Source organism: Onychostruthus taczanowskii, unplaced genomic scaffold, assembly GCF_017590055.1.
Source record: "Onychostruthus taczanowskii isolate IOZ18803 unplaced genomic scaffold, ASM1759005v1 scaffold49, whole genome shotgun sequence".
Classification (NCBI taxonomy): Eukaryota; Metazoa; Chordata; class Aves; order Passeriformes; family Passeridae; genus Onychostruthus; species Onychostruthus taczanowskii.
This window is the reverse complement of record NW_024502458.1, coordinates 4,637,885-4,650,189: the sequence shown is the minus strand read 5'-3', so window position 1 is coordinate 4,650,189 and position 12,305 is coordinate 4,637,885. Positions and strand designations below refer to the sequence as shown.

The 12,305-nt window shown below is 42.9% G+C and overlaps 1 protein-coding gene across 1 annotated transcript in view; it reads right to left on the bottom strand.

Annotated features, from left to right (window-relative positions):
• Positions 1-8,932: 8,932 nt before the first annotated feature.
• RRAS2 (RAS related 2) overlaps positions 8,933-12,305 on the bottom strand; it is a 43,967-nt gene continuing 40,594 nt past the window's right edge. The window contains exons 5-6 of the mRNA XM_041415054.1: positions 11,853-11,971; positions 8,933-11,393 (exon numbers count right to left, since the gene is read on the bottom strand). Of these exons, the coding sequence (XP_041270988.1) occupies positions 11,306-11,393; positions 11,853-11,971 (207 nt within the window). The 3' untranslated portion in view covers positions 8,933-11,305. The remainder of the gene's footprint in view (positions 11,394-11,852; positions 11,972-12,305) is intronic.

Sequence of the window (12,305 nt, the reverse complement as noted above, 5' to 3'; positions counted from 1 at the left end):
TGGGTGACAGCTCCATGGGTGACAGCTCCCTGAATGCAAAGTCTCCCAACCCTTCTGCTGTGTGTTAATTCTTGTTTCACTAACTCAAAACAAATGCTAATGACTGACAGTGAAGCCTTTCCCTGTGATCGATTGTGAGCGGCTCCAGGTCCTGCTGCTGGGCAGTGACTTTCCTCTGCGAGTGTCCCAGCTCTGCTCGTGCCCCTGACCCCACAGCCTGCATTGCTGACAATATCACTTCAAAGCTGAAATTTTCAGAAAGGTTTGGATGGCAAAGCTGGGGCACTCATGAGCGCGTGCAAGGGGCTGCAACACAAATGAGATCCATGCTGGAATTCAGTCAGAGGGAGAAATGGTTTTCTTGTCATTCGCTCTGCTCCCAGTGCTTCAGGGCATGTGTCACCATGTGTTTGAGCACGGCAGCATCCACAGACATCTGAAATGAGTCACGTCTGCTCCCTGCTTCCAGAGATTCCCTCTGACCGCTGCAGATGCAGGGACGTCTCAAAGCAAGCACGTTTAATCCGGGGGGAGCAAGGGTTACAGGGGCTTCTGGGTTACAGCATATGAACGCTGGAGCAGTGATAACATTCCAGTTCTTAAAAGCACTGAGAAGCTGCCCCACGGACTCCCCATCCCAGTGCCAGCTGGGAGAAAGACTGGAACTGAGCACTGAAAAGACAAAAAATCTTCCTTGTTTCAGGTGTTCAGAATACGGCAAATGATTTTATCACCCAAATAAATGTCATCTGGTATACTGGCTTGAGCTGTTGAAATACCACAGAAATTAAACTGGCAGCAGGGCTGCAGCGAACAGGCTGGTGCTGCATTTCCCTGCAGACAAATGGCAAAGTACCTGCTGAGTCACTGGATGGAGCCTAACAGGTTTAACAGTGCAAAATCAAGAACACAACCTAAACTCCAGATTAGATGTTCTAGAAATATTCTTGACTTTAAGTGTGCTTTTTGGGCATCCCCGCTCTGTGATTATGCATATATATATATATATTGTATCAACAGGACCGACGCTGCCCCCAGCACCCCAAAGAGTTGCTCAATGAGATTAGGAGTCCTTCAGCGGCGCTAATTAGTGCTTACGCAAGCAGGGATTTCTCCAAGCCCTCGGGGCTGCTTCCCGGAGGTGAGGATGCTCCCAGGTCTGCAGGCGCTGCCCTGCCACAGGGTCGCGCATTAATGTCCCTGCCCTGCTGCTTCGACAAAAAAGTTCCTGCCTTTGTCCTCCCGAGGGGCTGCCCGCGTTCAAACTGAGTTCTGCAGGTGAGGAAGAGATGGGGGGAGAGAAGGACAGGGAAGATTTGGTCTCCTAAGCACCATTGTAGGGGGATTTTTCAGGGTGCCACTGTCCCATGATGTGAGACACCCACTGCTTCCAGCTTGGGACAGTGCCAGGATGACATTTGGGGACACCAGTAGACTAGTGCAGCTCAGCCTGAACCGCAGCTCCAGAGGAGTCAGGCTGGCTTGAACAAAACATGCCAGTTCTCATTCAGTAACCAGACAGATTCTAAGACAGGTCCAGGAAAACCTCCAGGAAAACCAGTTACAAACTCTTTCACACCTGGACAGTGCACTCCCCTGCAGAACAAACATCTGGACCTTGCTTAGGAGATTTGGGCCCACAGACACAGGAACAGCACTGCAGATCCTGCATCCCCACAGGAGCTCTGCTGCCTTACAAGAAGCATGAGATGCCTGTGAAAAAACACTGCATAATTCTAAAATTAAAAAAACAAAAAGACAACAGCACAAAAGGCTTGTGGAGCAACTTGTTAAAACGAGGAGAAACACGCAGCAATGGGACAGGCAGTGGCCACTCCAGGACACCCAGCATCCCTGCTGGGGACTCCATAAGCCAGTGCCTTGGACAACATAATGCTTTATGCAGGGAACTCAGGAAGGAGGAACGTGCCTGTCTGCTTTTCCACTTTCCTTCACGTTACCCTGCCAAAGTAAAGCTTATGGAAGTTGGGCTTAACGATTTTGCCTGAAAGGAGGGTATTTACATCCTTAAGAGCATCTGGCATAATTCTGTATTTCATCTTCCTTTCAAAGGATAATGCAGCTTCTAAAAATTCCCTCCAAGAGCCATTATGATTTTATGCTGCTCCTGATACAATAAACAACTTCATTCGTCAGGCTCCAGGCATTTTGCAAAGAAGCCAGCATGACAATTTACGTCTTGCAGAAAGAAACCTGAAGCAGCACAGCTTTCCTAGCAGCAACCAAGACAGCCTGGGAGACACCCACACTGGCCCTGCAGCCTCCACACTGCAATGTCCCTATTCCTACACAGCCACAGGATGACCCAACCCTCTGGTAATCTTCTGCTGGAAGTGTTTGGAAACCTGACCGTGCCATCCACGGTGGCTTTAAAGTCCCAGTCTTCACAAGTGTAAGAAACTGGCAATGTATTCTTGAGAGCTCAACTTCTTCCTTCTTTTTAAGAGCGAGAAAATACTGTATTTACTCTATATATATATATATATATATATATATAATGCATATGCTATACTTGCTCTATAGAAAATACTGTAATTACTAAAGCAGAGGAAGTCCACAGCAGTGTGGGTGCTGATCTGTATTTTTTTAGCAGGCTCAGTCTCCCTCATGGACCATATTGCTGAAAGGACAGCATGGTGGTTTCATCCATCTGTACAGTGTAAACTGCTAAGGCAATCTCGTAGTAATTCATTAGCCCCTTTCATCCTCTACTCCTCTCTGAAATATATCCTGATTTCCCACAGGTACTGAAATGGTGGGATATAAAACATAAGACTGTGCCAATGGATGAGTATAGTGGCCTTCTGTCAGGTACTGCTTTGTTAATCAATAAAACTAAAAAGCTGAAATATAAAAATTGCTCTGAAAATTTGGAGTTTCCCTTATGTTAAAGAAGGCACAAAGCAGCTCTGGACAACGATGCTCCAACCCACCACGTTCCCCTCCTCTGGGAACCAGCAGCTTCCCAATGTTTCCCTCAAGGCTGCAGCAGTTTGTGTCAGCCCTGAAGCCCCTCAAGAGTCAGCTGGCAGCGCCACTCTTTGGGAAATTCCAGTCCCCATCTGCTGGGGAGTTTTATATTGCATTCATCCCTCTGGCATCCTCCTATCCGTGAAAGAAGTCCTGAGCTTTACCAACTGAAATGCAGGTTCAACAAAACCACAATAATTGGGTTTTTTTCCAATTTATGCAGCAGGAGCAAAGGCATCAGCCCCAGTACAGAAGCAGGTATTAGTAAAGGTGTTTTAAATCCCTGCCCTGCACTACGTGTGTTCCCATTCCTGTTCCTCCTTGGTTCCTGCTGGTTTAAATCCCTGCCCTGCACTACGTGTGTTCCTCCTTGGTTCCTGTTCCTCCTTGGTTCCTGCTGACTCCAGCATTCAGAAGGAAACTGTTGATGCCTCGTTTGGTTGTGTCCTCAAACACGTACCAACAATCCCAGATTTCTGCAGCTACCTCAGACAGTGGCTAAGCAGCCAGCCAGGCAGCCCTGTCCTGAATAAGGACTGACATTGACTGGCTTCTAATACAGAGATTTTAAACCATAGGGTGGTTTGGGTTGGAAGGGAAATCAAAGAGCATCTCTTTCCAGCCCCCTACCATAGGCAGTGACATCTCCCACTAGACCAGGCTGCTCAAGGCCAGCTTGGCTTTGAACACTTCCAGGGAAGAGGCATCCACAGCTTCCCTGGGCAACCTGTTCTAGTGCCTCAGCACCCTCACAGTAAAGAATTTCTTCCATAAGGCATTTTTCTAGAGAAGGAATTCAGTACCAGAAGCATTAAAAAAGACTCCTTAGGCTTTATAAATCAGAATGAACCTGGGGGAGGGGGGGGGGGGGGGGGGGGGGGGAGTGTGGGTGTATGAAAATATCAAAACAAATTAAAAATCCAATGAATTTACTCTTTTAAAAATTAATTTTTAAAGCTTACAAAATACATGACCGTTGTTTAAATGTCATGAGAAATTTGGATTACCTTAGGTAAACAGAATATGAAAACACCAAAAAGTGAGTTTGAAATCCAGACACATGCCCACATGCTGTCCCCTCTACTGGAAAATGGGAACTTTGTCATCTCAGTGTAGTGACACAAGCCAAAAATGAGGCGGTGACCACATTTCAAAGGGCAAAAAACACTGTCATTTTCAGTAGAGCAGGCAAAAAAGCATCAACAAATCGCCCGGCAGCCATCAACCCTTTCACATCTCAGGTTTGTGAAAAACAGTGACAGATTTCACCCTGGAACACAACAGTTACACTTTCCAGGCTTTTAATGTTGTTCTGAAATTAATGTAATTGCCAGATATGGAAAAAAAGTCACTTGATCCTGCTCAGGCTGAGAAGAGTTTTGAATTACAAAATTCTTCACTAGACCATAAAACCACAGTAGAGGTCTGCTCTTGTGCAGGGCACTATTTCAGAGGATCCATGTATGGATATTAAAGCAGCAGAATCTTCTGGCAGGTGACCAGTTGGAAACCAAACTGCAAAAGCCTTGTAATGTATTTATTCCTCGTTCATAGGCAGCAGTCCATAATTAAAGACCAAAGCCCCTTGTCCTTCTGCACACAATGTACAATACCTATTTCATGGTTCATTTAGAACATCTGAGCTGCAAGACTTCACCATTTGTCTCCTTGACGTCCCACTCAACAAGCAACTTGTCTGAAATGGGAAACAGCATTTCACACATTCTAAAATATAACAGAAGTATCTGGCTAACCCTCTAAAACACATCAACTGCATAAGCCACTGCTCCTGTTTCTTCTTTCTGGATCTCCGATGAGCTGGAACCAGCAATGCAAGCCTGGCTTACTCTGGGCAGCCACTATGGTCCAGTGCAAACTTCCTGGCATGCACGAGTGCAAACCTGACCCCCAGGTAAGTCACAGAGCTCTGCTGGAGTTCTAAGCTGCTTTAAAGAAAACTTCTGATTTTAAAAAGGTCTTTGCCTTTGTTCTTCTAAAATTCCAAGGGTTCCCCTTGACCTGTTCCTCCAGCAGCCCCGTGCCCAAGCTCACCAGCTGGTTCTCCCCAGCATGGTGTCACTTGCAAATATGTTAAGAGTGCACTGAGTTGTCTCCTTCGGGTCACTGGCAAAATGTTCAAGATGCCAGGTGAGACCCCTGCAGCATTTCTCTTGTCACCAGACTCTGCCTGGAGGTCAGCCTGGGACACACTGAGAACCATCACTCCCTCTGAGCCCAATCCATCAGTCAGTGCTTTACCCAGCCCACAACACCCTGAACCTTGATATCAAAAGAGGGTGGGAAACAGTGTTGAAAGGCTTGCTGAGTTGAGGTAAAAGCATACACTGCTCTCTCCTCATCCACAGATTCAGTCACTTCACCACAGAGGGAAATCCTGGTGGTCAGGTGTGGCTGACTCCAGTGAATTCACACATTTACACAGACCATTCCCAACCATTTCTCTTTAGTGCCCAGAAGCATGTTCCTGGAGGACTCATTGCGTGACTTCCCATGCACAGAAGGAAGGATGACTCCCTGCAGTTCCCTGCATTGTTTCCCACGCCTTGCTTGAGAAGGGGGGCACCACTTGCTTTCCTCCAGCCACCAGGAATTTCTCTGGGATTTCCATTTCCCAATGGAATTTCCATTAAAGATGCTCATGAAAGATGTCCCAGCATCTTGTGAGTGCATCAGCAGGTGTTCTCTCCATCTTGGATGGGTCCATCAGGTCCCTGTGCATTTCTATGGGTCAAGTCCTCCAAAATAACCCCTGCCTTGATCCTTATCCACTGCCCCTGCCTCTTCTCCTCATTCTACCTCCTCACATAGACCTTGGAAATCAGCTTGGTCAAGAGGCAGAGGAGGCTCTGGGTACTGTGTCTACTGTTACTAAATCACCCAGCAATAGCTCCCCATCTTCCTTGTCCTAACCCTAATTCCTGAAAGACAAACAGAGGGGAATGGTCTGGAATATGTCACATTCAGTCCTAGCAATATGAAGATGTCACATAGGAGTTCTAAGGGATTGCTCTGGTGCCACAAGTGGGAAACAGGTGTGTATTTTCTATTTCCACTCCCCAGCCCTTCAAGGACATTCATTACAAATAATACTGCTGCAAAGAAGTCATCCCAAAGCAGACCAGCCCTTCAAGGACATTCATTACAAATAATACTGCTGCAAAAAGTAGTCTTTTGCACTGTGGTCAGTGCAAAAGAAGTCATAACAAAGCAGCTCCTGGCAGCAATGGAAGAGCCCAAACCTTAGAACCTGGCAGTGACAGATGCTTTCCCACATATCCTACAAACACAACAAAATTTGGTTTTAGTAATCATCACGGATGTATTATTTAGCTGAACATGAAATGTTTACACGTAACTTTCTGACTGCAAATTGTATGTTCTTTATTGTTATTATTGTTACTAATGATACACAAATATCACCCATTTTTGCTTTGTCTCTGATATTCCCAACATAGCTGGCAACTATAAAAGTTGGCAAACTCTGAAGAAATTAAGAATTTGTACTATATTTTAATTAATACACATCTAATGTTTTAGACTTGTAAGCATCCTTCCTGCTTTTCAAATCAATTTCTTCAGAACCACTATTTATAAAACCACTGTTTTTCCCCAGCTACTGACCATCAGGATTTTACAGAAACCATGGAAAACAATTACTCTGAAATAGCCCTGACACACGGCCCGGTTTAATTACAGATGAACAGCTTTGCATTCCTACCCTGTCAGTAAGAGCAGGCGCTTGGACTCTGTACGGGATCCCGGGAGAGCAGCACTTCCCAGCGAAGGGCTGCCCCTGGTGCCATCTCGTGGTGGTCTGTAGGAGAGCCCGGGGCATTCAGAGACGTGATTGTGCTCTACTGCTCTTCTGTTCAGTTTAACTGATGTGAAAACTGGGTTTAGCACACCCTAATCCATGCTTTGCACTAAGAAATAATGAATTATGAGGTTTAATCACCCTCTCTACTTGCATTTTTGGTGTTTGCACGTTGCTTGCTAGTTTCTCCCTCTACAACCTCAGAAGCATTTTTTTTAAATGTAGTAATTTAAGAAGTGCTAATGTCACTATAAATAAGTAAGAGTCTCTCAAACCTTTAATAACTGAAGTCTTAAAAGTCTAGAATAGCAAGCAAGAAACAGCAAAGTCTAGAAGAGAAAGCAAGCCCAGCACATATTCACAATGTTGTCCCTGAGTATTAAGTTTTCCTTGTGGTTTAATCCCTCACCTTTTCCACATCTATGGTTTCTCATTTAAAATTTTTCATCTTCCCAGCTAAAGGTTACTCTAACTACCCCCCATCCTCATTTCTGCACCTGACCTGTTGCCTGCAAGTGTTCCCATGGTCAGAGCTCTACAAGGCTATTTAAGGATCAAGAATTTTCTGGAGTTTTCTGGCCCTTCCAACATGTGTACACAACGTTGGGATTAAGATCTCTACTTACCACAATGCAGAACCCTGAATTCGCTTCAAGCCTGCAATTTTAACTTGACTTTACAATAGACACAGGTAAGAAGGCAGGAAAAGCCACACTTACAAAGTGATAAACAGTGCATTTACCATCCAGGATGCCCTGAGCAAGAGCCCATCTCAACAATTTTAAGCCTTCATGTTTTGGCAGGCTGCTGCCCTGCTGTGGTCAGTGCAGTAATGAAGGAAACGCTCCCATGCCCCCCTATTTCCAGCTTGGTTGTTTTCCTAAACTCTGTTTGAGTGTTTCTTTTATCATGGTTTTGGTATGTGAGGGTAACCAACGTCAAAACCTATACATAAACCAAGTGCAAATGCATTCTGTTCAGCCTAACCCTTTCCCAGCAATGAACTTCTAAGGAATAAGTGCAGATAATTTTTGGCAGTGCTGGGCTTGTGGTGACTGACTTCAAAAGCCTCCTGTTTGGAGTAAGTTCATCAAGGTCTTGTAACAAGATGTGGCAAGGCCAGTCAGCGACTACACAACACCCCGGGTGAAGTCGTGTCACATAAATGATGTCAGAAGAACCTTAGCCAATATTTTTGTTATAATCCAGACTTGAACCTTATCAATGATGACTAACCACAAGGCCGTGCATTAAAGTCAGAGTTTTCCTTGGCATTAGTGGGAGTTAACACCTTCCAAATGTGTTTTGCTTTATTAACCCTTTCACAACAGCTCATCTCATGCTCCCATGCATAAAAAGGCTTTTGCCTATGAGCACATCAACCCCACTCCTCATCCAGTGGAGCAGCAGGTTCAGCAGTGTGAGAGGCCAGAAAGAGGTGTTATTTTGTGCTTTGAAACACAGATCCAGACCCTACCCTGTGCTCTAGGAAGAACAGGAGAACATTTCTGGGTACATTTTAAGCTCTTTAGATTCCTGACCTGCAAGTTTAATAGATTTATGGTGCAGCCTTGAACTGAAGTGACTACAAACATAAGTGACAAATCTTAAAGCATTTCTTCTGCCAGGAAAAGTTGTAAGAATCTCTCTTGGACTGTCAGCTAAACTTGATCCTACAGCAAAGTGGCAATGCTGTAAATTTACAACCAATCCAAGGCCTATGGATCACAGCTACTACTTTTAAAAAGACTGACAAGGTTCCTATTATATCATTTCAAGCACCACACCAGGGCCAGAAACATCATTTTTCACCATTACCTTCAGCTACAACAATTAGAAAAGCAAATAATTGAAATACCTTCAGCTGTTTTGAACTCACAACCACCTAGAACACCATTACAGACTAAAAATCTCTATTACCTTTCTAAATATTTACTTCATGTCTGAAGAGTAGGATCCAAATGCCTACATTTAACATCTCCTTGAAGTGCCACAGTCTTGAAAAGAGATGATAACATCACACAGAGATTTCTCTGCACATTCTCTCCAACAGAAGCCTTAAAAAGCACATGCACATGTCTTAGTTAATAAACTTTGCACAGCAGCTGCTGGTGGTGGTGCCAGGGTTGTTTATTTTGTTTGTAAGGTTCACCATGTTTACAACGTGGCTTAGCATGTGTAGGTTCTTTAGCAACAACCTCCTCAAAGTTATCCATCTCTCCAGGTGGAGCTCTACCACCTTCTCCATCAGCTATAAGGAGCTGCATGTTAAAAACCTTATTTTTGTAACACTCCACTACTTAAAGCCATTCTACCATGAGTGAAAGATTGAAAAATAAAGGAGAAAATTATAAAATCTAAAGATATGTTCACTGAACAAGTTCAGTCTCAGCACACATGCTGTAATCTGTTGTCTTAACTCATTCTAAAGCCACATATTCAGTGATTTACCTCCAGAGAGCTTTACATAGTTAAGAAAACACGTGGTGTTTGCTACAGGCTGTAATTTCTTACATTTGACTTGAAAAATGCAATGCATCTCCCAAATGTGTTTCCACTGTAATTCCTTGTTTGAATCTTCCCCACACTCCTCCTAAGTAGCCTTTCATCAACCAATAAATCCAGCAGGGAGGGGAAGCTACCCACTCTCTCAAAACTGCATTGCACAAGCTAATCTAAATTACATTAAAACAAACTTGAATTCCTCTGCAATGCCTGGAAGTAGCTTGAATCCAAGGTTTAATGCCTTGCTGCTGTAAAGGTACCTGGAACTTGTTTCAGCCCTGTTTTCTCAGGAGACACTTCCAGATTTATGGCAGAGCACCTGACAGTGAGCACAGCCTGAAAACACAAGGATTGTAGACTGGACCACTGACTGCACACTTCAAGCCAAAGCAAACATCAGCTTTTGTCATCTGTCATGACTTAAGCTGAAATGTTTCTTGAAAATGAAGTTTCTTTACTTCCAAGCTGGAGGAAAATGCTGTTGCAGATGTGTTGCTATACCCTAGCCAGGTTCCATCACTCCCTTTTCCCCCCTACCCTCCAAAAAATGCAGGTTTTGGAAGAGATTCAGAAAGAGGCAGTGTGTTTACCCCCCCAAAAATGGTTAGATCATCTTTAATTCTAGCACCTGAAGTTATACAAGGGTTTGCTTAATAATCAAGTTTCAAAGAACTGTTGGACACATTCAGTTAAGGTGACAACTGTGCAATACCACTCAGTATTTCAATATCAGGGACCATACTCTTGAATTGTTTAAACACAATCCACAGAACTCAAATTTAAACAACCATCCACAGTTTAACTAAACAATCAGTTAAAAGTCTTACAGTTTAATAATTCACATAATGGTCAGTCTTTAGTAAGGGATACTGAAATTCATTAAAACACAACACTAGATTTTACTCTATAGGTGTGCTGGGCAGGCACATAATTGGCCACTCTTGGGGATAACCAGGAGAGTAAGGAGAAATTTACCACAGTTTGGCAAATCCCACATTTTGTCAGTTAAAAGTGAACTGTGAGAATTAAATACTCATCTTTACATATACACAAGTTATGCTGTGAAAGCATATTTGCTTACAAACATATAAAAATACTTGTTAACTAGTTTGATAAGAAAATAATGTATAAAAGTATATAGCAAAAACATTTAATCATCTCTGACAATGGAAAGATCAAATTCGTTTTTATATCACATGAAACAAAAACAGCTACAATTTTAGTTTTCCTTAATCCCTTACCCAGAAATACAAAGGAAGACACAATTTGTTTTCAAACATAATGTGAAATTTCTTAATAAGCTGAAATGCCTCAATCCAGAATGAGCTCAGGTATTTGGCCATATCCTAAGAGTAGTAGTAATCATCCTGTAGCTGTTCTGGATTCAAAAAATAAATACAGTAGAATGTTTTGGCCACCAAAATAAAACTGCAGCATAAATGAGAGATGAAAATTTTTGCTGACAATGAAATTCAGTGTAGGTTTCTTAAGGCTAGCTGAATACTCAAGTCTAATTTAACTGAGGGCAGAAACAAACAAAAAAAAGCCAATCCACCCCTTTTTTAAAAAGTATTCTCTATACTCCAATATAGGTCTCTGTAATAGCTAATGAAATGTCAGAAGTAAAAATAAATTAATTCACAAGAGACAACTTATGCATGACTTCAACACCTCGTCCTACATGGTTTTGTTTCATCTCCTTTGCGAATAAAACTCCACAAGGTGCAAGCTCTGAAGGGAGAGAAGGAAGGAACTGTGGTATTAGAGAAGCAGCCTTAGTGTTTTGGTTTGAAGTCTGCCCCAGGATGACCGAGTCTTCTTCAAGAACTATTCTGCCAGCTTCTTGGACTAAGGCTATTCTGGTGACCACTTTTAGGACATGCACATATAAGGCTAGACCAATACCAGAAGTGATGTAAAATGATGGAAAGAAAAAAAATGATCTGGCAGTTGATAGCTTGGTTCTTGGGATTCTCAGAAAATAACACAATGGCAGCCTTTCTTGTCTTTTTCTTTCCGTGTTGGCTCTGGTGAAGGAGGGCACTCTTGTTCCTGAAATTTCCTGGAAACAGGTATTTCAAATTAAATTCACAGAGTAATTTGCAGATAAATAAAGACAACTACTGTATTCCACACTTTCTTTTTATACTTTCATAGGGAATGCACTTCCTTTTTACATTCAAATTACTGATTAAGTAAGTGATAGTTTTTGAGTTCACCTTCTGGGTTTGTTTTGTTTTTTTTTTAAGAAACCAATTTTTTTACAGAAGGCCAGTCTCAGATGCAGTTTATCACATTTACTGACTGGGTGATCAATAAAATCTGAAAGATTAAGACAACAACATTCTCTTTCAAATATATATTAAATTCCTTTCCTAATGCACCTGAGTTTTATAATGAAGATTATTGGCTAAAGCTTAGAGGCAGAATCCTCCCAGCAACTTCCCAGTGCATTTCAACACCTTTGCTGCAGCTATCCATTAATACATGGACATGAATTATCTGGTCTCAATTACCATACCTTATAACTCTGACAAGTTCATGAAAAGCTTGGTCTACATTCAATCTGATTTTTGCTGAGGCTTCCATGTAGATTACTTTAAGTTGCCGTGCCAGCTGCTGGCCTTCCTCTTGCGTCACCTGCAACAGACATCAGTCATTAAGCTCAAGGGTTCTGCAAGCAGCTTTGTGCCAGTACACTCTGCATGTGCATGTTAAGGATCCAGCTCTCTCAAAATATAATGGTTATTTGGGCACAGTACAGTTTTCACCTTGCCTATGTTATACAGCTGGGAAACAGACTTTTTTTAAAGGAAGTTTCTGCAATAGACAAAGACTGACTGTCCAAGAAATTCCCCTCACTCCAGGTACCACCACTTCAGTTCTGCATAAGCCAAGTTTTCCTTCACAGGCAGACATTAGTCCCTTGCTCCTCCTCAAAGCCAATGCTTCAGTCAGCATCTGCTGGATTGCT